Source organism: Elephantulus edwardii, unplaced genomic scaffold, assembly GCF_000299155.1.
Source record: "Elephantulus edwardii isolate Elephantulus edwardi_28Jun2011 unplaced genomic scaffold, EleEdw1.0 scaffold00079, whole genome shotgun sequence".
NCBI lineage: Eukaryota > Metazoa > Chordata > Mammalia > Macroscelidea > Macroscelididae > Elephantulus > Elephantulus edwardii.
The window spans coordinates 3,279,753-3,305,483 of NW_006399829.1; the positions used below are offsets into that span (position 1 = coordinate 3,279,753).

At 41.8% G+C, this 25,731-nt stretch overlaps 1 protein-coding gene across 1 annotated transcript in view; it reads left to right on the top strand.

The window, feature by feature from the left end:
* Positions 1–25,731, top strand: part of LOC102846668 (oncostatin-M-specific receptor subunit beta-like) — a 97,553-nt gene that overhangs the window by 67,164 nt on the left and 4,658 nt on the right. The window contains exons 7-14 of the mRNA XM_006889578.1: positions 611–753; positions 4,416–4,566; positions 10,466–10,542; positions 13,294–13,519; positions 15,982–16,161; positions 17,817–17,921; positions 21,665–21,838; positions 22,967–23,134. Coding sequence (XP_006889640.1) covers positions 611–753; positions 4,416–4,566; positions 10,466–10,542; positions 13,294–13,519; positions 15,982–16,161; positions 17,817–17,921; positions 21,665–21,838; positions 22,967–23,134 — 1,224 coding nt within the window. The remainder of the gene's footprint in view (positions 1–610; positions 754–4,415; positions 4,567–10,465; positions 10,543–13,293; positions 13,520–15,981; positions 16,162–17,816; positions 17,922–21,664; positions 21,839–22,966; positions 23,135–25,731) is intronic.

Consider the following 25,731-nt stretch of genomic DNA (forward strand, 5'->3'; position numbering starts at 1 on the left):
ATGGAGAGTCTTGCCAGTGGAGGTTTATGGGAGTTTTCTTATCTCCCTACGTCTTTATGCACTTAAAAGAAAAGTCTTTTTATCCAGATTGGGTCATTTCTGTGGGCCTCTCATTCATTGACTCCTTTGTCGTCCTCCCATTGATCCTCAGGGCTCTGTTATAATCCTTCTGCCGTCAATGGCTCCTCCAAGTTGTAACTCCCCTCCATAGTCAGTCTGCTTAGGTGCTGTTATTTTTTTTCTTTTTTAAAGAAAACGTTATTTTAATTCTTATTTTAACGAACATTTACAGAGAAGTTCGATTTTTGTTCATTCATTGTTGCACATTTTACCCCCTCTACCTTCTTTCCACCTCCCCCAGTTAACTTTTTTTAAAAAAAAAAATGTGCTTGCTTTTGTTTTTGTTTCATTTCCATCAGAGTCCACGAGAGGGATGGCTTCGTAGTTGACTTAGTCCATCTTGGCTGTGAGCCTGGATTTTGTCTGCCTTTTCTTGACCATCTACAACAACACTTGTATAAATACATGAATAAATACACTACCTACTCATCAAAGAGTTTTTAGATACATGCTTGAATTTTCCTTTCTTTTTCTTTGTCTTGTCTGGCAGTTCACCCATTGAGTCCCTTTGATCTCTTCCTTGAAAACGTAAGTTCCACAAGTGCCACCATAACGTGGAAGATGCGCCCCCTGGGGATTAAGTCCACGTTTCTGTGTCAGGTTCAACTCCATCATGACAGACAAGTGATACAAGTAAGAGCTTTGTTTTCCAATTGCAAAAAATCCTGTCTGTCCAGGACAGAGAGACTTCTGGGGGAAGAATGTTTATTGAAACTCTCAATTCTGAATCGGTTTCTATGATGTGGGTTATCTGCTTAAAAATGTTCACAAAATTAATCCTTTTAGAATTAAGACTTTTAGAACGCAGAAAAGAGTCATAAAGATTTGTTTTCTCCCCAGAAGAAGAAATAATCTTACCTCAAAGGGTTTGCTCTTTTCTTGATGGGCTTTCCAGTGAAGTATTATCTCTGATTGATTCTTTAAAAAAAAAAGAGTTTATTTTTGTTACGGTTTTATTGAATATGTATACCACAGGGGACCCACCAATTCAGCAATATTTAAATGTACAACTTAGTGACCTTGATCAGTTTTTTCAAGTTGTGTAACCTTTTTTATCCTCCTTTACTGAATTTAAATTCTTCCTTCCCTATTAACATAGGCTAATTACTCCCCAAGTTACCTATCCATACCTGTTCAATCTGTATGTCAAGCAAATCATCTGAGAAGCTGGACTTTATGAAGGAAAGTAACATTAAAGAAGAGACACATGCACAACCTTGTTTGTTGGAAGCAAGGAGCATCTGTGGGGCTTGCTGCAAAGGATCAGAGGACTCCAGTCTTCAATATAGATTACATCTCAGCATCAAGTAAAGAAAAATTCTCACCAGTGAGCAACATCATAATAGATGCACAGAAGATTGAAATTGGCAACTATTTCATCTTACGAACAACACTGGGGTGAGCTGGAGACTTATAAACATTGGGAAGGTCTGCTGTCATAGACCTCTTCAAAGGCCTGAGTAGCAGTTAAATCAGTCTACAGGTTAGAGGTGTATCTGATTCAAGACGTAGTCTTTCCAGTCACCTGCTTTGCATCTGAGAGCTGGATAGTAAATAACAATGACAGAAGAAGAAGCAACACCTTTTAGTTAAAGTACTGGAGAAGCATGTTGAATGGACTGCCAAAAGAATAATATTTCTTGTAAAAGTGAAACCAGAGTGCTCCTTGGTGGCAAGGTTGGGGAAAGCGTCATTTTACGCATTTTGAGAATGGTGAGAAGCTATTCCTTGGAAAGGGACTTCATGTGTGGAAATGTGGAGGGTCAGCAAAAGAACATGACCCTCAGCCAGGTGGATTGACACCATGACTGCTGCAGTGGGCTCAGAATGTATCAGATGATGAGGATGACACAGTGTAGGACACAGTTCTCATCTGTTATTCATAGGGTCGTAATGAGTTGTACTCTACTTGAGGACACCTATACACTATCAGATTAACTAATTGTCAGTTTGATCCCACTCTCGTAGCATAGCAGTTAGCTACGTAGCTGCTAACCAGCTGGAGCTTTGAACCCAGGAGCCTTTCTTTAGAAGAAAGATTTAGAAATTTGCTCTTGTAAATATTCACAGAACACTGCCCTGCTGGGGTAGTCCATTCTATGTTACACTCACTGCTAATCAGTCAAAAGGCCCTCCTCTCTGGTAGTTCAAATCTGCCAGCAGTATCTATGCAAAAAAGATGCACATTCCCCTTTGCTGTGAGAATTGACTCAATGATCGAGTTTGATGGGTTTTTTGAATGATACCCTGTTGTTAGATTATGTTGTTGTTGTTATGTGCCATCGAGTCACTTGCGACTCATAGAGACCTTATGTACAACAGCCCTAAACTCTGCTCTGTCCTGTGCCAATTGCACTGTCTCTGACACTCCCATCGCGATTATCCCAGTCACTGAATCAGTCCACCTCATAGAGGGCCTTCCCCTCCTGTGCCATCCCTCCACCCTCCCAAGCATGATGTCCTTCTCCAAGGACCAGTCTCTCCTCACAACATGTCCAAAGTATGTTAGATGGAGCCTCAGAATCCTTGCCTCCAAGGAGCCACCCAGTTTAACCCTTTGCAGGACGAATCTGTTTGTTTTCCTAGCAGTCCATGGTATTCTCAATACTCTTCTCCAGCACCACAGCTCAAAGGCATCAATTCTTCTATCCTCTTTGGTCATTGTCAAACTCTCTGATGCATAACAAGTGATTGTGAAGACCATGGCCTGTATCAAACGCACCTTCGTCTCCAGAGAGACACCATTGCTCTTCAGTACTTTAGAGAGGTGCCTAACAGCAGACTTTCCCATGACAATACGCCTTTTAATTTCCTGGCTACTGGTGCCAAGACTGTTGACTGTGGAGCCAAGCAGACTAAAGCTGTGTACAATCTGAATCTCTTCCCCATCCATCCTGATGCTGCCAATTGGTCCAGTGGTGAGAATCTTTGTCTTCTTGACATTGAGCCTCAATCCATATTGGAGGCTGCAGTCCTTGACACTCTGCAGTAGGTGCTTCAGGTCCTCTTCAGTTTCAGCAAGCAGGCTTGTGTCATCCACATAACGCAGACTGTTGATAAATCGTCCACCAATCCTGACCCTACATTTCTCCTCATAGAGCCCAGCCTCCCGGATAATCTGTTCTGCATATAGGTTGAAAAGGGATGGAGATAGGATGCATCCCTGGCGTACGCCCTTCCCAATTTTGAACCATGCAGTGTTCCCTTGCTCTGTTCTGACGACTGTCTCCTGGTCCAAGTATGTTTCACATTAGAACGATCAAGTGTTCTGGGATTCCCATTCTTCTCAGAGTCAGCCACAGTTTGTTATGATCCACACAGTCAAATAACTTTGCATAGTCAATGAAACACAGGTAGGAAAATCTGTGGGTCAAGTCTGGTCAAGCCACAATGAGTCAGAATCACCTTCAGGGCAAACAACACAATTAATTCTTTGAAAGAGCATGATGGAGGCAGACATTGTTTACTAAGTGACCTAAACTGGTTTGAAGAAACCTCTTGAGGATACTTTTGATTTAAAATGTAAAGATTATCACTAAGCAATAGTTTGGAGATTCATCCACCTTTGGTTGTTCCAGAAAAATCTAGATTCCTTGAGATTGTGAAATTCTGCACCTCATTTTACCCCCTTTTGATGAGAACACTTTTATTGAATTGTAAATCAACATAGACAGGCCCCATTCAGTTCTAATCTCCTACCAATGGAGATAGTTGTTCATGGAGGGAATTAGTTACATACTCCATTTCTTTCTCTTACTCCATGGTCTTTTCAGTCACTTGCTACGTATCTAAAAGCTGGACAGTGACTAAGGATGGTGGAAGAAGATTCAATGCCTTTGGATTATGGTGTTGGAATCTCTTGGAGACAAGGATGATGAAACTCCGTGTCTCACATGCTTTGAGCATGTTGTTAAGAGGGACCAGTCCTTGGAGAAGGGCATCATTCTTAGAAAGGAGGAAGATCTGCATAAGAGAAGACCCTCAGTGAGATGGAATTGATGCAGTGACTGTAGCAATGAACTCAAGTGTGTCAGAGTTGATAAGGTTGGCTCAGGGTGAGGTAAGATTCAGAGCTGCTGTTGGTCAGATTGCTGTGAGCTGTAGATAACAGCACATAACAACAATTCTTGACTCATTTGCTTCTCAATTTATTCTAGGTAAAAGAAACTAATTGTTGTATCTTCAGATTAACCAGTTCTCTTGTTTCTCTCTTTTTTGTCTTGTATTTTTTTGGTTTTGTGTTGTTTTGTTCTTTTATCCCTTGCGTTTTGCTTGTTTGTTTGACCAAGCAGCAGAACAATGTCTCCATGAAAGATAAAGGTAAATGCCTTCTCAGTGAAATGCAACCTGACACTCATTATCTGGTCCAAGTGCGCTGTGCTGATGGCAACTATTTCTGGAAATGGAGTGAATGGAGTATGAAGAAACTCACCACACTTGAAGCTCGTAAGTTCAGCTTCTTGACATTTAACCCACAGATCTAATCTGATCCACAAGAAAGAAAGTGGCTTACCTCATAGCTTTTGGTTGTACCAAAAACTAAAAGAAAAATATTAATGCAAAGACCAAGCATCATCTTTTTCTAAACTCTAAATTAAGTGCCTAATGAGATGTGAATGGGCAAGCAGCCATTTCAGATCTTTAACATCAGTGTTATTTCTATTGTACATTTTCTTTCTGACCATTAAGTTGCCAAAATAGTTTCTGTGCTTGACTATCAAGTATAATTAAATTTTATTAAGGAATTTTATTAAAGAATTATTTTAACAGCTGAATATCTTTTTTTCTATTTTAATGAAAGTTTACAGAGACATTGGATTTCCATTCATTCATTGTTGCACTCTTTCTTCCCTGCCCACCCCTTATTAAAGAATTCTAACTTAAATAATCCTGTTTTGTGGAGGGCTTTGGAGGCTGTTATTTGATTTTGCATATTTATTGCGACATTATAACTTCAATGACATATTTAGGAAAAAATGAGTAAGGTGTTTACTAAATTATTTCTGTTACTGTGTAATAAGCATAAGTGACTTCTGATGATGAGAAAAAAAATGAAATATCTACTGATATTATTTTGGATAATTGATACCGAGTTGTTATTCTTATTTGCTGTCAGAACCCACTCATAGCTGACCCTCAGTGGGTTTTCAGAGGCTGTAAATCACATGTCCACCCTTCTTTCTAACAGCAGCTGATAAGTTAGGAATTCGAACTGTGCCAATTCGGATTGCTGTGCAGCTTCTTACCATAGACCACTTATGTATAATATAATCATACTTAAGTGCCCTAATGGTACAGTAGCTAGGTGCTGCTAACCAAAAGGTCAGAAGTTCAAATCCACACTAACGGAGAAAAGGGTAATCCGTTTCTGTACAGTTTACAAACTGAGAAAGCCTATGGGACTTTCTACTCTGTCTCGTAGGTTAGCTGTGAGTCACAGCTCCCTAAGGACAGAGCTCCCTTAGGACACCATAGTAGAGACCATACAGTTTATGTCGCATTTGACTCTATGGCACAGTACTCTTGTTAAGCGTAGTGATTTTAAAATTAACTCAAAACTTTTTGTTGAAATTGGAGTATGGCTTCACCAGTGGCTTAATTATTTATCAATTTGAAATCTACTTCAGTAGTAGATAAAAAAAAATCTCTTGCTAGCATTAAGTTGAGTACAAAATGTTAACTAAAAGTTAGTGCTTAATGAAATTTCAATTCTTGGAAACAGCATATTTCTAAAGATACTCTATATTGTCAGAAAATAGAAAATAGGGAGACATGAAAAAATTACTGGCCAAGCTTTGAAACAAGGTAAAAAAACACAGACAAGAGGAAGAGAATGGAGTAGATAGTGAACATTGCATTGGAACAGAGTCGGGGAAGAACTGTCTACCAGGAATATATCATCGTTGTTGTAAGTGCCGTCGAGTCGTAGACAATTCATGGCAACCCTATAACCAAAAGACCTGAACACTTGTATAACTTTCATCATTTCTCTAAGTTCATAGAGTCTCAAGCTATTTTGGAAGTGGATGCCACTCCTGCTTCCAAGCTTGTTTTAATTGGGGAGCTCCACCAAACACTGTCCACCATGGGTAACCATTATCACATTTGATGCATCACTTGTCACGGCAACCAAGAGTCACCTCTGTACAGCAAAAGGACAGACCAGTGCTATACCACTTAGAAGAATGTTTGACCAAAAACAATTAAAACCAGGCTTGAGGGCTGCAGATTAAAATCATCAGTCTTTGACTTGGTAGTGTAACTTTCTATCCACCAGGCCCACAGAGCTCTCTATATGTTGGTGTTGGTGTTGTTAAGTGCTGTCGAGTTGTAGATGATTCATAGAGACCTTATGAACGAAAGACTTGAACACTTGCATGCTTTGCATCATTTCTCCAAGTTCATAGAGTTTCCAAAAGCAAGGTATTTTGGAAGTGGATTCCACTCCTGCTTCCAAGCTTGTTTTAATTGGGGAGCTCCATCAAACACTGTATGATTAGGCATTGTATATAAGATAATACTCTGGAACAAGAGGTGCATTGCAGGACAGATTAGGGGAAGGAAAGGGGACAGGGGGAAATCTGCCACCCTGAATGAATGAAAAGCCAACCTTTCTGTAAATTTTCATAAAAATCACAATAAATATATACGTATAAAAACTAACAGTAAAAAGCCCTACAAACAATAGTGTTAGCAACTATGTTAGTATTTTTCATGTATTTTTATTAAGTCTTTTTAAAAAATTGTATTAAGAAACTTTGTAATACTTTCACCTTTAGTAAGGAAAACTTTTCTCAGATGAGGATTTTATCTTTAAAAATGCAAATTGTATTGGAGATGTTATAGATTCTTTTCAGAAAGCTAGGACAAAATTTTAACGTGCTCACAAATGTGGTGGCTGAGGAGAATTTGAGTTCCAGCTTTTGGACATGGAGCCAGTACTCTGTTATGGCTCCGGCACACAGGGATAGTAGTACCTGTGAGTCCTCTCCTAGCTTGGCTTCATATTAACACCACAACAGTGACTTTGGTGTTTTGAGCATTTATATGACGAATTGTATTGGGAAAGTCTGCTGACAGGGACCTCTCCAGAGTCCTGAAAAGCTACGATGTAGGTCTGGAGACTAAGGTGCACCTGATCCAGTTAATGGGTTTTGTAGTTGCATGCTATGTGTCAGAAAGCTGGACAATGACTAGAGATGATAGAAGGAGAATTGATACCTTTGAGCTGTGGTGCTGGAGAAGAGTATTGAATATACCAAGGACTGCCAAAGAGAACAAACAGGCTCTCCTTGGAGGCAAGAATTCTGGAGCTCCGTCTGATACTTTGGGCGTGTTGTAAGGAGGGACCAGTCCTTGATGATGGAGAGGGACATCATGCTTGGGAGGGTGGAGGGACAGTGCAGGAGGGGAAGACCCTCAATGAGATGAACTGACTCAGTCACTGGGGTTATGGTAGTAGGTGTGTCAGAGACAATAAGTTTGGCTCAGGATAGAGCAGGTTTCAGAGCTGTTGTACATAGAGTTGCTCTGAGTCACAGGCAACTTGATGGCACACAACAACAGCATCCTGATAAGCATCCTGATAGAGCACTCTGGTGACATAGTCCTTAGGGAGTTGCACTGCTGTCCCAAAGACACCCTCTCTCTGGTGGGTCATATCCCCCAGCATCTCTGTGGGATCAAGTTGGACCATCTCCTCCTGTGCAATTTATGGCCTAATGGAGGGCCAGCTATGAGCAGGTTCTGACTCGACGGCAGTGGATTTGAATTGAGTTACATCCTGTTACTTCTTGTACCTTAAGCATGTTGTAAATTCTCTTTTGTTTTGGTTTTTTTTTTTTTTTGCTGTTCATTTAGTCAAGTGCAAGTCTTCTTACCATGACAGACTTCCAAGTGTAGAAAACTTTACATCACTGATAATTTATCATATTGCCGTTGTTGATAGGTGTTGCCAAGTTGAGTATGACTCATAGCAACCCTATGAACAACAACGGATCTGAACCTTGTCCTATCCTATGCCAACCTAACATTTCCTGACACCGAGAGCCCATTGCAGCAGTCAGTCTACCTGGTTGAGGGCCTTCCTCTCCATTGCTGACACTCCACCCTTCCCAGCATCATGTCCCTCTCCAAGGAATAGCACCTCCTAGCAACAAGCCCAAAGTAAGTGAGGTGAAGCCTCATCATTCTTGCCTCCAGAGAGCACTCCGGCTGCACCCTCTACAAGACATAACCTATTCGTCCTCTTGGCCATCCATGGGATGTTCAGTGCTCTTCTCCAACATCTGAGTTCAAAGGCATCATTTCTTCTTCAGTCATTTTTACTCATTGTCCAGCTCTCAGATGCATAGCAAGTGAAAGTGAAAGCCTGTGGCCTGAATCAGACACACTGTAGTCCTCAAACTGACATCATTACCCCTCAATAATTTGGAGAGGTCCGTAACTGCAGAATTTATCATATTAAATTATGAATTGTCAACTTTTTAAAAATGTACCCATTTTAGTAGTATTTTCACAATATTTTAAATAAGCATCCAAGTTATCCTACTGGTTGCACTCTGGTTGCTTTGGCTGTGTTCTCAATATGAGTTACGTGTAGAACATGGACCTTTAGGATCCATGGAGCAAGCGTATGTTCTGACTGACATATTTAACATATGTCATAATTAACATATGAAAAGTTACATAGCCCTCTATTGACATATTAATGGGTCACAGGAGTTAATGAAATGGAATAAGCATAGTATTTTTTAACTCATTTTTGTAAAAACAGACCATGGTTAAATTTTATGTAGTAGGTTATGCTCCCAGATGGGTGCTTTTGGGTGGTGAGAGCCAATGGGAATGCTTGATTATGGAGGAATGTGGTATGATGGACCTCATGGAGTTTGAACCATGCCTTGGTTCTTAAAGTCAGTTGAAAATTGGGGAAACAACGGAATGCTCCCAGACAGGCACTTTTGAGTGGGGAGAGCCATGGGTTTAATTGTTTTTGGTTAAACATTCTTCTAGGTGGTATAGCCCTGGTCTGTTCATTTGCTGTACAGAGATAACTTGTGTTTTCTATGATGCTTAACACTGTGACACTGATATGTCAAATGCAATAATGGTCACCCATGGTGGACAGTGTTTGGTGGAGCTCCCAGATTAAAACAAGCTTAGAAGCAGAAGTGGCATCCACTTCCACAAAAGCTTGCCTCCGGAAACCCTATGAACTTGGAGAAAGGATGAAAGTCATACAAGGGTTCAGGTCTTTCATTCATAGGGCCTCTATGAGTCATCTACAACTCAATGGCACTTAACAGCAACAACAAGTGATGACTAAAAGACCTTTTCAAAATGTTAAAATAGCTGTATTGATTTTCTCATTGTCCTCATCATTGAGCCATCAGTTGTGAGGGTGCTGGTGGATTGGGTGGGGTTTTGTGTTGTTTATTGGAGCTGACTGGACAGTCCTTAGCAACAGAGAAAAGTAAGCAATGCTACTCAGTGGAAAGGTGAAAAACATGCCTCAGTTAGGATGCTATTGGTCATGTTGTTGTTGTTGTTGTTAGGTGCTGTCAAGTCTGACTCACAGTGACCCTGTGAACAACAGGTCTGTATTGTGCCAGCCCATCATCTCTGACCCACGTGAGCCCAGCTGATGGATTGGGTCACAGTCATCACCTTGCTCAGTATGTCAGTGATTGTTGTTGTTATGTGTCATTGAGTCACTCATGACTCATAGGGACCCTATGTACAATAGTCCTGAAACCTGCTCTACTTGTGCCAACTTTACTATCTCTGATACACCTACACTCATTAACCCAGTCACTGCATTAATCCATCTCCTCGATAGTCTCCCTCTCTTTCTCCATCTCTGTCCTTCTCTTTCTCCGTCTCTGTCCTTCCAAGCATGATATCCCTCTCCAAGAACCAGTCCCTCCTTACAACACGCCCAAGGTATGTCAGGCAAAGCCTCAAAATCCTTGTTTCCAAGGAGCAGCCTGGCTTCACCCTCTGTAGGACGAACTTGGCAGTCCATGGTATATTCAACACTATTCCCCAGCACCATAGCTCAAAGGTATCATCAGTTCTCTTTCTATCATCCCTAGTCATTCATTGTCCAACTCTCTCATGAATAGCAAGCAATTGCAATAGCTGATGTTAAATCGAACCTTGGGTCTCCATGACTTTCAGGACAAAACTCTGCTCAGTCCTATGGGTCAGACCATGGTGACCAAGAAGGTCTTCAGGTCATACAGGCTCTTGTCGTTTCCTTGAGTGAGCTAGAGAAGGGGTGAACGGGGTACTCTGTGTGCACAGGTGCTGTTACTGAGAACTATCCTCTGATTCATTTCAGCTCCCTCGGTGGCGCCTGATGTATGGAGACTCGTGACATCAGGGCCAGACGGTTATAAAGTGAAGTTGTTCTGGAAGGTAAGGTGCCCAGGCCCCAAACATGGATTTGCTTGGTATTCTAGCTTTCCTTGTGAAACCATGGGTATTGGTACAGCCTTGAGTAGAACTTCTTACCTGGTTTGTGAATCCCCACAATTTGTTCAAGACCCATTGCTTGGACACAATGTCATATTGTCCAGTAAGCAAGGAGATTGCTGGATGACTTGTACTTAATCATCAGTGGTGATTGATTTCATGTTTTTGTCACCACATCACAGATTCGGCTTCTAGATCTAGCTGGGATTGATTTCTCCCCCAACCCCATAGACCTTCCTAGAGAACCACAGCCTCTTGTCCAGCTCGTGTTACTTATTAATCTTTAGAGAGGAGTTTCGCGTGTTTGTTACGATGTTGTTGTGTACCGTAGAGTCAGGATAGAGCCATAGCTGAGCCTTCGGTGGGTTTTCAGAGGCAGTTAATAGCATGGGAGGAGAATGCCCATCTTTCTCTGATGGGGTAGCTGGTGAGTTTGAACTGTGTGCCTTCAAGATGGCAGTGCAGCTTCTTACTGCTAGGCCACCAGAGGTCTCTATTGTTGTTAGGGGTTGTCATGTCAAGTCCCACCCAGAGCAGCCCTATCCTGTATAGAACTGAATCTAACCCTGCCCCATCCTGCACCACAGTTATGGTCGAGATCTCACTGATGGTGCAAAAAGGTTATAAAGTCAGTACAGCTATTTTTAAACTTGAATTACTAAGCTTAAACAGGCATGAACTTGTCTTGTTCATTGGGTATTCTGCCTCTGCCCAGACATCTGTTGAGTGAATCTACCACATCTGTGATGACCCATCTCCTGAGTCCTCATAGTGGGGACTTCTCAGGCCCATTTGAAGCTTTTGGACACCAGGATGTGTCGGTGGTGGTGGTGGTTGTGTGCTGTCAAGTTGGAATCGACTCATAGATGACCCTGTGGGTTTTCAGAGGCTAAATCACATGGGAAGAGATTGTCCATCCTTCTTCTGTGGAACAGCTGGTGGATTTGAGCCTTGTTCTTTTGTGTTAGTAATGCACCTCCTTTCCACCAGAGCTCCCTGTATATGTATCAGTGGAGGACCCCGTATTAATATTAAAAAGTAATAAATATCTAAATCTTTACAATGCTTTTGTTTTCTGTTAAAACATAATCTTTTATTTGCTTCTTTTCTTTTTTATTTTATACTGGTTTACATACAAAGCTCATAATATTCGTATATATTGATTTTTATACCGGATCTTTCAGTTTTAGTTTACCCATCTCTCCCTCCACCCATCAAATTATGTGACCCTATGATTCAGCACCCCTGGCTTGGATCCTCATACTCATTCTACTATAATGGTCTTATTCAGTATTTGTCCTTATGAGGCTGAGTTAGTTCACTTAGTATAATGCTTTCCAGTCCCTGCCGTGGTAGATAGTAATTTACAACATCATTACTCCTGCATGCTACATAGTGTTCCATTGTGTGAATGTACCACAATTTCTCAGCCCATTCCATTGTGGTTGGACATTTGGGCTGTTTCCATGTTCTTGTGATAGTGAATAATACTGCTGTGAACATTGATGTACAAGTCTCTGTGTTGTTGTTTTTGTTAAGAGCTGTAGAATCGTAGACGTCACATAGCGACCCTATGAACCAAAGTCTTGAACACAAAACTTTCATCTTTTCTCCAAGTTCATAGTGTTTCTGGAAGGCAAGCTTTTTTTTTTTTATTATTGGAGGTGGATACTGTTCCAGCTTCCAAGCCAGTTTTATTCGGGAGATCCACAAAAACCAGCCCAAAAGCCTTTTTTAAAGGTGAGGCCAAACCCCATCATCTCACACCCTATTGTGAGCAAGAGCCACACCCTAATCTCAACTCCAAACCAGCAAATACACCTCTGCAGAATCTGGCTTTCTGTGTACAATGCTTATCTTAAAAGTAATGGTCTAAGCTAACAAAGTATAATGAATCCTTTCACCCTTCACCTTCGTTGTGACTAATATGCCTGAATCTTCATAATAGCTGAGTCAAGGTTTGTATTCAGAATTCTTGGATTCCTCAGTTGTATTCTAAAGAAGATGACACTGGGGGTTGGCCTTTCATCCCAATTCACCCCCTCGTCTTTTCCACTCCCGCCTATGTCCCACCTAAGGAGAGATCTCTGTGGTCAAGTTCTATCCATACTCTCAGCCCCGAACAGACCATCACTCCCAGCCAGTTTCCTGTCTTAGGGTGTACCCCCTGGGTCCTCTGAAGGTAGGGGCTGGGGAACAGGCCCTGGAGATTGGAGCTGAAGCTGTTAGGGAAGGGAATTCTCTGTAGTCTGGCATCTTGTCTAGAAGAAGAAATGAGGCCTCTCTGTTTTGGGAGGGGTACAGCTGGACGAGATGAAAACCCTAAACCGAAGTCTGAGAGTGGACTCTGTCTACTTACTCTCCTTCCCTCAGCTGTTACCCCCACCACCACCCCAAGTTCATCTTCCCCAGACTGCAGAGTTACCCTTCCCTTGCTTTCCCGCTTGGCCATCCTTCTGTATATATGTGTATTGGAGTCAGCTTATCCCTCAGGCCCCTCCTTCTCTGCCCAGGTCTGTGGTTTTAGATTAGAATGCCTGCCGTCACGCTGAGGGCTGTGTGCATTTGCATGTATGTATCAGTCTTTCTGAGGAAGGTGTCAGAGTACTGAAAGGTAGAAGTGTCATTATGCACACATCCTTATGAGGGTAAACCTATTTTGAAGTGATTATTGGTATTTTCCTTTTTTCCCAGCCACTACCTAAATTTCATGCAAATGGGAAGATCTTATTTTATAACATCACTGTGAAAAGTCTGAGCGAACCTTCGAGATCAGAGCTCCACTCTGTTCCTGCGCTGATTACTCACAGAGACCTGACCCTGCCCCAGCAGCACCCCTACCAGATCTGCGTCACGGCCAACAACAGCGTGGGCTTGTCTCCCCCTGCGGTAATCGTCATCCCCAGCAACTCTGGACACGGTGAGTTTTGGATTCTTCATATTCTCTCCCTTGTAGGATAAAGAACCAAACAGTTTGGAAAGATAGATGTTAGCCGCTGAAAAGCTGTGAGTCATTTCCTGTGGGGCCAGGATTCCAGCAGGGATGGCCCAGTGAGGCAAGGAGGAGATCCTGTGTGGGAAGAGGTCACTTCTGCCCTGGGCATTCTTGAGCGTATTTGAGAAAGTAACCCAGAAATGTTCAAATAAGTGCAGCACCAGCAAATGACCCTCACAAAGCATTACAAATGGTACTGACATGTTTGGAATATTCTTTATGAATAATGAACTGCATTCATTGTGCAAGCGAGGTGCAAAGATAACGTGCTTGGCTGCCAAGCAGAACATCCGTGGCTGAGTATACCCAGAGGTGCCTCAGGAGAAAGTCCTGGCAATCCACATCTGAAAACCCACCACTGAACACCATATGGACTTTTAACTCACACACGGCCACCATGAGTCAGAGGTGGCTCAGTGGCATCTGGTTTTGGTTGTGCTGTTTGTGTGCGGGATGTGAGTCTTCCTTGTATATAAAGATCATATTAACACTTCCCTTGATCATAGGAACTAGCAACAACTTTTGAGTGGACTTTTGACAAAATTATAGGGGGGGAAACGTCCTCAGATAAGATAAGTGACTAATCTTTTGGCCTTGAATGACCAAACAAGGCAGAAGTGATGTTGTTGTTGTTGTGTACCATCGAGTTGCCTGCGATTCATAGCAACTCTGTGTACAAAAACAGCTCTGAATCCTTCCCTATCCTGAACCAGTCTCACTGACTCTGACAGACACAATCTCACATCTCCAGTCACTGAGCCAGTCCATCTCATCCTGGGTTTTCCTCTCCTGTGCTGTCCCTCCACTCTTCCAAGAATAATGCCTTTCTCTGGGAACTGCTCCCTCCTGGCCACATGCCCAGAGTATGTGAGACGGAGCTTCAAAATTTTGCCTACATCCATAGAGCAACTTGGTTTCACCCTCTCCAGGACTGACCTGTTTGTTTTCCTGGCAGTCCAGAGTATATTCAACACTCTTTTACCACACCACAACGTGAATGCATTAATTCTTCTGTCATCCTTAGTCATTGTCTAGTTCTCTGAGACATAGCAAGTAATTGCGAAAACCATGGCCTGGATCAGGCACACCTTAGTTTCTAGACTGACATCATTGCTCTTCAGTACTCTAGAAAGGTCCCTGACAGCCAACATTCCCAATGCAGTTCTTCTTTTGACTTCCTGACTCCTGGTGCCAAGAGTGTTAACTGTGGAACCAAGAAGGGTCTCAGTGTCTTCTCCATCTGTCATGAAGCTGCCAGTTGTACTCAAGTTGAGAACGAAGGAAATTATTTTTTTTAATTAATTTTAATGAACCTTTACAGAGATTTTGGATTTCCATTCATTCACTGTTGCATTTTCCTCCCTGCCTACCCCTCCCCGCCAGTTCACTCTTCTCTTTGAAAAGTAAAAGAAAAATTATTTCATTGGTATACAATCCCTCCCCCCCCTCCACTGAGTACACTGAACTAAGCAACCTTCATTCTGGACTCTTGTTGTAACCATAATACGAAGGAAATAATTTTACATTTAAATGTACTGCTGGTTCTACAACCAGGAGAAGATAAAATAGATGAATGGAGCCTCTAAGAATCAAATCCCTATGCACATCCAAAAACTTCTCCACCAGGGTAAAAAGGGAAGCCACAGACTGGGAAAAAGTATTTGGTAATGACATGTCAGATAAGGGACTTATATCTAGAATTCATAAATTACTTGAGCACCACAAAATAAAGGTAAATAATACAATTGAAAAATGGTCACAGGATATGAACAGACACTTTACCAAAGAAGACATTCAGATGGCCAACAAGCACATGAAGCAATGTTCATAATCCCTAGCTCTAAGAGAGATGCAAATCGAAACAGCTATGAGATATCATCTCATCCCAGTCAGAAGAGCAAAATTTAACAAAACATCAAGGAAAAATGCTGGCGAGGTTGTGGAGAAACTGGAACCCTAAATGTACTGCTGGTGTTAATGCCTTCTTGGGAGAGCTGTTAGAAGAGATCGGTTGCAGTGACAGCTAGATGGTGCAGTGTATGTTTTTGTTGTTATGTCAGCTGTGACCTTGTGAACAATAGATCTGAGCCTGGTCTTCTTGATTACTTGCTGTGCGTCTCAAAGTTGGACAGTGACTAAGAATGACAGAAGAAGAGAAATTTTCTTCTTCAGTGCCATTGAGTTGGGTATGATTCATAGTGACCCTATGAACAACAGATCTGAACCCTGTCCTATCCTGTGCCGGCCTCACACTTCCTGACACACTCGAGCCCATTGCTGTAGTCACTATTTAAGGCCACCTAGTTGAGGGTCTTCCTCACCCTCTTGCCTTTCTACACGTGTAATGTTGATTCAATCTGAAGCATTGCTCTGTTTGTTTTATTCAGAAGAGATTGGAGAGGAGAGAGTTATAGGCACAGAGGCCGGGATTGCACTGTCTTGGAGGCCTCATTCCAGAAAGGCCACGGGCTATGTTGTGGAGTGGTGTGACCGGCCCAGAGAGTCGCTCTGTGGTCTCCGGTGGTGGACACTAGGCCCCAACACCACAAGCGCCGTCATCAGCTCAGGTAACATCCCTCCCCGTCACCGTCTGGCTTCATCCTATTTGAGAAGTTTCGACTGGGATTTCTGGACCTAGATGAGATAATATTGTTGAAATCACAAATCTCACATTATTATTATTAATAGGAGATTATAATTTTATAATGTGGTATTATAAGTGTTGACATTTAAAGAATATCTAGGTCGAAGGCTGGGGTGAGTTTTCCGTGGCTCTATGAGTGTGTATTTTCCCCCTTCTAAATCAGTGTGTATCATGGTGGAACACATGCTGCAGAATTTTCCTGACTGTGACTTTTTTGGGAAGCAGATTGCATGGATTGTATTCAGCGCTTGTCCGGAGAGCTTTTGCAAAGACAGCAGAGGAGATGGACTTAGGTGATATTTCGAGTTAATCATCAGCTCCATTTAAGTTCAGTCAAATAATGTAGAACTTGAACTCCCACCTCTCACCTTGGATTAGCTAATGTGACGATTGCTGGGTTAGCTGCAGACTGCCAGAAGAGGGGAGCAGTCTGCCCTGGAGGAATTGCAGCCAGAATGCTCCTTAGAAGCAAGGACAGTGTGACTTGGTCTTCTCGACGCTGGGCATGTTAGCTGGAAGGGCCAGTCTCTGGGGAAGGACACCTGGCTTGTTAAAGTGGAGGATAGCGAGAAAAGTCTTCAGTGAGATGAGCTGACACAGTGGCTCCCACAGTAGGCTTAAGTACAACAAGATTGTGAGGATGGCCCAGGAACCTACAGGGTTACAATTGGAACCAACTTGGAGACACCTAACAATGAGTTAACCAAGGAGTCAGTCCCTAGGTTGTGCAGATACTTATCACACTTGGCCAGTATCTGAAAGGTTGAGCTTACCCAGAGGTTTCTTGGAAGCAAGGCCTGGTAGTCAGTGAAAAATCAACATGAAAGCCTTGTGGAGCACAGTTCGGCCCTAGCACCCGTGAGGCTGCCATGAGCTGACATCTACTCACTGGTAACTGGCATTTAGCAAAATCAAGGAATTGGGCAGAGGGGCTAGTGGTGCCTGCTGCCGGGCCCAAGAGAAAAGTCTGGAATAGTCTGCACCCAGAAGGTGATAGTGGCTTGATACTGCATCATCCTTGGGGGTGGAGGGTGAGAGCTTGGTGGAATCCTTGGCAAGCGCAAGTCTATTGGAATGATGGGAACTAGGTACTTCCATGAGCAGAAGCATCCAGGGAAAGTCAGGGAGCAGAAGCAAAGCATCCAGAGGCTCAGCTTTGAGTGAGAAGAGGGAAGGCAAGTGCCCACAGGAGGATTAGAAGTTCAGGGAGGCATTGAAATCATTGCACTGTGGTCTAACCCTGAACACAGTTTCATGCACACTTGTGAGTGCAGAATGTTTGAGAGAAAGGTCTTAGCCAGTAGAGGGCAAGACAATCCCTTTGGCTGGAGTGGAGATGGTAGTGGAAGGTGAAGAAAGGTCTTAGCCAGTAGAGGGCAAGACAGTCCCTTTGGCTGGAGTGGAGATGGTAGTGGAAGGTGATGGGGTCCAGGCCTAAGGTAAGGAAAGAAGATGCTGTTATTGGTGCATAAGAGTTCTGAGAATGAAATCATTGTGGACACAGAAACTCGTCATTCTCTTTTCAGAAAGAGATTGTGACCCTGTGGTTTTGAAACTCAGTTGACTTTTCTTTTCTAGATGCTTTTACTCCAGGAGTGAGATACAACTTCAGAATTTATGAAATATCTACAACGTATACTGCTTCTTTAATAGAGAAAAAAACAGGCTACTCCCAGGAGCTGGGTAAGTTGACAACCTTGAGTATATCCCGTGGGTAGAACATCCCATGGACTCTTAGCTCGGAATTTCTGACAGTTTCCATATTTTGTGTAACTATCCTTTTCCCCTTTATTCTGGCAGTTGCCTTTTCATCTTGTTTCAATCATACAAGTGTCAAAACACTTTTAATGGATATGGTTTGTAAAATTGTAGGCAAAAAAAAAGGAAAAATCACTGCTAATTTTACCACCCAGTGAAAACTGTTTAGAGTTAATATTTTATGAGTAGTCCTGGTAATCCTTTCTCTGTACATAAAAACAGCAGTGAATTGAGAGATGCCTTTGCAATAAAAATGAGCGCTTACACAATAAGCTGCTTTTTGTTACTCAACCATGTCCCTTTCCTGATGCCACACTTTGAAGTGACTTCAGGATGAGGAAGACTCAGCAGTAGCCTCTGTTATGCAGATGACACAGTCTTATTTCCAGGAAATGAAGAGGACTTGTAGCCCTTACTGCAGAAGATCACAGACTATAGCCTTCAGCGTGAATTACATCTCAACAAAAATCCTCACCACTGGGCCACTAGGAAACATGATAGGTGAAGAAAAGATTGACATTGTCAACTATTTCATTTTGCTTGAATCCACAGTCAATACACATGTAGCAACAGTCAATGAATCAAAAGACATGAATTACATTGACCAAATATGCTACCAAGGAACTCTTCAAAGAGCCAAAGGGCAATGATGTCAGTTTAAAGACTAAGGTGCTCCCAATCCAGGCCATGGTATTGTCAGTTGCTTCCTGTGCATTTGAAATTTGGAAAAAAAGAAAAAAAAATAGAGAAGACTGAAGAAGAATTGATTTTTAAATTGTGGTGTTGTGTAAGAGTACTGAATAGCCCATGGAATGCCAAAAGAACAAACAAATCTAGCTTAAAGGAGCAACAGAAGTGCTCCTGAGGAGTAAGGATGGTGCACCTTCTTCTCACCAAATGTGACCATTTTGTCAGGAGGATCTGGCCCTTGGGGTGGGAGATGCTGAGAAAAATAGAGGCCTGGGGAAAGAGAGGGAAACCCTCAACGAGATGATTTGACATACATAGTCAAGGCCACAGTCTCTACAGGACCGAGATCATGAGGACGAAACGGGATAGGGCAGGTTCTGTCCTGTTGTTCACAGGATCACTGTGCATGGTCGGTGACTTGATGGCTTCTAACAACTTCAGCCTGTCATTTTGAAGATTGGAAAGGATCTTGTGGTCGTCATAGGCACCATCACCTGTTGATGAATATTTAGGATTAGTTGTAAGATTTTTTCAATTAGAAAATGAGGTTTATCTTCCAGTATCTTACAGCCTACAGCCACAGATACTAAATCTCTCTCTCTCTCTCTCTCTCTCTCTCTCTCTCTGTCTCTCTCTCTCTCTCTCTGTCTCTCTCTCTCTCTCTCCCTCGTTTCATATGCCCTATCTGAATCACCATCATTTACTATGAGGAATGTCTAACTATAAATGAAAAAAATTCAAGTCATGAATTGTAATACTCACAGATACTATGGGCAAAATATTGAAAGACGCAGTAAGCATCAAAAGAATATGAAGGAATACACAGAACCCTGTACCAAAAAGAATTGGTTGACACACACCATTTCAGAAAGTAGTATCATCAAGAATCAATGGTATCAAAGGAAGAAGTCCAAGCTTCATGGAAGATACTAGAAAAAAGGAACTGATTGAATATCAATTGCTGTATTTCAGCAAAGAAGTGCAGTATCTTGGGCATGCTTACAAGTCTTTTCCAATAAATATGAAAGACAGCTACCAGACCAATTAGCAAGAAGAGATCCTTATTTGTGCCCATTTAAAAAGAAAAAAGATGATTCAACAGAATATAATATTATTAAACAATATAATTAATTTCTCAAACAAATAAAACCTTGCTGAAGATTACTAAATAACATCTGGGACACTGTATCAACAGTGGACCACCAGAAATTTAAGCTGAAATCAGAAGAGGCCATGGAACAAAAGATGCCATTGCTGATGTCAGATGGAACGTGGCTGAAAGCAGAGAATACTGGGAAGACATTTTCTTCTGTTTTATTGACTATACAAAGATAATCAACTGTGTGGATAACAATAAATTGTTAATAACATTGAGAAGAATAGTCATTCTAGAGCACTTAATTGAGTTCCTGTGGAACATGTACATAAACCAAGAAGCCATCATTGGAACAGAACAAAGGGATTTAAAATTAGGAAGGTATGTACCAGGGAGGGTTGTATCTTTACATCATACCTGTTCATGTTTTTAAAAAATTACATTTAAAAAAATTATCAATTGCTATGCATCTGAGAGCTGGACAGTGAATAAGGATAACAGAAGAATTGATGTCTTTGACCTGCGGTGTTGGAGAAGAGCACTGAACATCCCATGGATGGCCAGAAGAACAAACAAGTATGTTTTGGAGATGGTACAGACAGAGTTCTCCTTGGAAGCAAAGATGATAAAGTTTCACCTCACATATTTCAGTCATGTTGCCAGGAGGGTCTGCTCCTTGAAGAGGGACATGATTCTCGGAAAGCCTGAAGATCAGTGAAAGAGAGGAAAACCCTCAACCAGGTGGATTGACACAGTAACTGTTGCAGTGGGCTCTAGTGTGTCAAGAAGTGTGAGGATGGCTCAGGACAGGACAGGGTTCAGGTCTTTTGTTCATAGGGTCGCTGTGGGTCATATTTGATTCAAAGACACCTAACAACAACAACATTCAATATGCTTACTGAGCAGATAATTTGAGAATCTGGATTCTGTGAAGATAATTGTGACATTGAGACTACTGAGTCTTCCTCTGATACTCAGATGCCACACTCTTGCTTTTTGGAAATGAAGAGGCCTTGAAACACTTTCTGGAGAAGATCAAAGACGATAGCCTTCACTATGGATTACACCTTAACATCATGAAAAACCCTTACAGCTGGACCATTAGGCAACATAGTGATAAATGGAGAAACAATGAAATTTGTCAATGATTGCATTTTAACTGGATGTACAGTCTTGACTTGCAGCAGTCAAAAAATCAAAAGATATGTTGCATTGGGCAAATCTGTTGTCAAGGACATCTTTAAGTGCTAAAAAGCAGGATTATGCTTCTTCCAAGATAGATATTTGTTTCTTCTTTTGGCAGTTCACTGCATAATCAATATTTTTCACCAGCACTATGATTCAAAAGCATCAGCTCTTAAAGCTTCCTGTGTATTGTCGAGGTTTTACATGTATATGAAGTGATTCAAAATGCCATGGCTTGAGTTAGGAGTATCTTAATATTTAAACTAACAACTTTGCTCTTTGATATTGTAAAGAGGTCCTTGACATCAGATTGGCCCGAGGGTTCCACTCATTTGGGCATCTTATCAGGAGGATCTGGTCCTTGGAAAAGGACTTTATGGTGGGAAAGTAGATGGTCAGTGATGGAGAAGGCTTAAAGAGTTAAATCAAAGAAGGACCTTCAGTCTCTCTGCTGTGTGACCTTGATGCCAAGACTTAGCCACTCTGGTCAGCCATTGATTAAGAGGATTTGAAGTCCTTTCTTGCTCCTCCGAACTGTTGAACAGTGGAGAGAAAGAGAAAAAGTCCTTCATGCGACAAAAAAAACCTTCAGCTGGCTTCACCATTGGAAGCAGTGGTTGTATTTTGTGTCTGTATGAATGTTTTGAGACCATTTACCAAATCTTGGCTATGCTTTTATCCCAACTTCTTTTCCCAGCTCCTTCAGACAACCCTTTGGTGATCATCGATAGTTTGACACCCCACTCCTTCTCTATGAGTTGGAAGAAACACTCCACTGAGTCCCAGCCTGGCTTCATAAAAGGGTACTACATCTATCTCAAAACCAAGATGGACAAGTGCTCCCCTGGATTCAAAAGGACTGTTGGTGCAGGTGACTTGGTGGTTTTGGTTTGTGTGCTTTCTGAAGATGTAATTATTGTAAAAAATTAGAAATGCTACCATCACCAACTGGCCAGGCTGAATTCCTTTCTTGTGTGATCTTTTCCAATATTTTATTCTTTAATGTTGAAATGTGTGTGTGTGTGTGTGTGTGTGTGTGTAGAGAGAGATCTTTGTTGTTGAGTACTTTCGAGTCAGAAAGTCTTCATAAATGACCCTGCAATAGGTTTTCACAGCTGTAAACTGCCCATCATTCTCCCACGGAGCAAAGCATAGATATACATACACATGTGTATACATAAACGTGTGTGTGTGTGTGTGTGTGTGTGTACACACATTCTGGTGGCTCATTGAGAAACAGTGGCACTATCAGTCTAAAGGCCCATGGTTTGAATTTACCGACTGTGCAGAGGGAGAAAGATGGCAGTTGAAGTTTACTGCCTCTGAATATTCACTGCAGGGTCAGCTTTGAGGAGGTTTCACTCGATGGTACATTACAACAATGACAATATATATATATATGTGTGTGTGTGTGTGTGTATGTATATATATGTGTGTGTGTGTGTATATGTGTGTATATATATGTGTGTGTGTGTATATATATATACACACACACAGATCTCAAAGTGTTTTAATTCAACATCTTTTTCAAGTGTACGATTTAATACTGTCACTTCCTTTAACCATATTGACAGCCTTCCCATCATTGTAAGAGCTTCAGCTTGAACAAGAGTGAGGACTGAGACTTTCGTTTCCATGGAAAATAGTGTGGCCTGATGTTTTTAGAAGCCCTTAGAAGCACTAGTAGCTTCTTAAGAAAACCAGCCCCTTGGGAAGTGTTTTTCTTGGCCTTTTTACTTTTAAAATTTCTTTTTAAATGTCTTGAAAACTCTCCCTGGTGTTGCTCAAATGGGTGTCTTGTTTTTCCTGCCATCGTCTGAACATTTTACCACCACGGCCCTCAAGGTCCTCAGTGTGAACAGTTATATGTTCATTTGATTTAAAAACATTGACAATACAGAGACCATCAGGGCTTTGGTGCCTGATTTCTTCACCAGACCTCTGTCAGACTCGGTAATTTTTTTCCTGAACCCCAGCTTGCTTTTTCCCCCCGTCACAGGTGATTCAGCATTTTGCAAATACAAAATCAACAACCCTGAACAAAAATCATTTGTGGTGGACAAGCTGCAGCCAGAGTCCTTCTATGAGTTTCTGGTCACTCAGTACACAAGTGCCGGCGAGGGCCCCAACGGCACGTTTACGAAGGTCACGACGCCAGATGAACATGGTAAGTTTTTCCAAGTCAGCACTATCCCCTCCATTCCTGGGAAGTGGATAAATCACACAAACGTTGGGTCTCGCTTTGTCTCCATTAGAAAATTTTAAACTTTTCCTCTCACTCATTTTCTTCCTCTCTTTTGTGAAATCCTTTGTTTCATAAACACACATAACGTAAGTCTCACTACATACAACAGAAAAAAAGTGGAGTCAAGCAGACTTGAAATGGCCTTGCCCTTTCTTCTCCCTTCCTCAGTGACTCCTGATGGATGTCTCTGGAAACTCATCAAAATAATTTAAAAAGCACAGTGCTAACTTCAGACAAGGACAGTGACATTTTTTCTCATCAGAACTGTTTTTCTCAGGCAGCCTCCCCTGACTGGCTCCACTCAGGTCCATTAATGGCTGCTGGACTTTACCAGTGACTCCTTCTTCCTTTGGAAGTTGTTAGGCTGCGGCAGGGATCAGGGAAGGGCAGGGAGCATTTGTCCACAATTCCATGTTTGCAATATGGGTAACAGAAGGGGTGAAGTGGAGGAGTCAGTATTTTAAAAATTTATTTGGTTTGTCACATAGATCCTGACAGCAAGCATGTCTGTTTGTGTCTTATTGACTATGCAGAGGCATTTGACTATGTGAATCATCATAGGAAATTATGGCTAACATTAAGAATGGGGATCCCAGAACACTTAACTGTAATCATGAGAAATCTATACTTTGCCGGAAGCCGTTGTTTGAATGGAGCAAGGGAACACTGCATGGTTTAAAATCAGTCAGGGTGTACTTCAGGGTTGTATCATCTCTCCATACTGTGAAGAAAAATGTGACATCAAGATCAGAGGCAGGCTCATCAATACCTGTCTTATGCAGATTACACACACTTGCTGAGAGTGAAGAGTATATGAAGTATCTTCTTGCTGCAGAAGATCAATGACTACAGCCTTCAGTATGGATTACATCTCAACATCAAGAAAATAGAGGTTTTCACTACAGGACCAACAGTCACCAGGACAAGTTGAGAAAGGAATGAAGCTATCAATGATCTAATCTTGCTTGGATCCACAGTCAACACCCTTGGTACCAGCAGTCAGGAAATCAGGAGAGATACTGCATTAGCAAAGTCCACTGTCAGGGACCTCTCCAAAATGCTGAAGAGCAATGATGCCAGTTTGAAGACTAAAGTGTGCCTAATCCAGGCTTCTCAATCTTCTCAATCACCTGCTGCACATAAGGGAGCTGCCCAGTGAATAAGGATGGAAGAAGAAGAAGAAGCAATGCCTGTGAGCTGCGGTGCTGGAGAAGAGTACCGAATATCCCATGAACTGACAAAAGAACAAACAGATATGTCTTGGGAAAAGTGCAGCTAGGGTGCTCTTTGGAGGCAAAGAAACATTTTCAGTGTTTCTTTCAAGTGTTAATATTGGGCTGATAAAATAATCACTTTAGTGGAAAATGTTTATCTTTTCCTTTGTTAACAAATTTCTTCTCACACATTCCAGCTCTTGCAAGTTTTGCGCTCTCTCTGTCTCTGTGTGTGTGTGTGTGTGTGTGTGTGTGTGTGTGTCCGTTGCTATTAAGTTGATTCTAGTTAAGACCCTCTCCACTGGATTTCCAAGGCTATAAATCTTAATGGCAGAAGACTGCTCATTTTTCTCACATACAGAGCCTGGTGGATTCAAACCTCCATCCATTTGTTAGAAAGCCCAACAATCTGTCAAGCATTCTCTCTCTCTGTCCCTCATTGCCCTTGACTCGAAACCTGACCGTAGCTGACTCTCCAGCGGGTTTTCATGTGAAAGGAGATAACCCACCTCCCTCCCCCAGAGCCGCTGGTAGATTCGATTGCTGGACAAGCACTACCTTTTGGGTTGTGGTGCAGCTCCACTTAAGCTCATAGCACAACCAGTTGAAGATAGAACTATGCAGCCAAAGTGCATGCACTCTCTGTCTCTCCATCTCAGAGATGCTTTGGAAGAAAGGGCTGCAATATGGTGATTTCCTTCCAGAACACCAGTGTTCATAGCAGCAGCATTCACCATCGCAAGAACATGGAAACAGCCCAAATGTCCAACCACAAACGAACGGATTGAGAAATTATGGTACATTCACACAATGGAATACTATGCAGCACACAGAAGCAATAACTTTGTAAATTATTACCTAACTTGGGAGGAACTGGAGAGCATTATGCTGAGTGAACTAACTCAGTCTCACAAGGACAAATAAAACCATTATTGTAGAATGAGTCTAAGGATCCAAGGCAGGGAGAGGTTGGAAGCAGAGGGATGAGGATGTGCAGGGCGAGGAGGGGATTAATCATGGGATTGTACAATTTGATGGGTGAGTTAAATTGGAAGAATCTGTTCTCAAAAACAATGTATTAGAATTTTGTAAATAAACTAAAAAAAAGTCAACTTGGGGACGGGGAAAAGAGGTAGAGGGGGTAAAAAGTGCAACAGTGAATGAATGAAAATCTAACTTTTCTGTAAACATTTGTTAAAATCACAATTAAAACAAAAAAATTATTTTAAAAAATCAGTCCTTTGGGTGGGGGGTAGAGAAAAAAGTGCAACAATGAGTGAATGGAAATCCAAAATCTCTATAAAT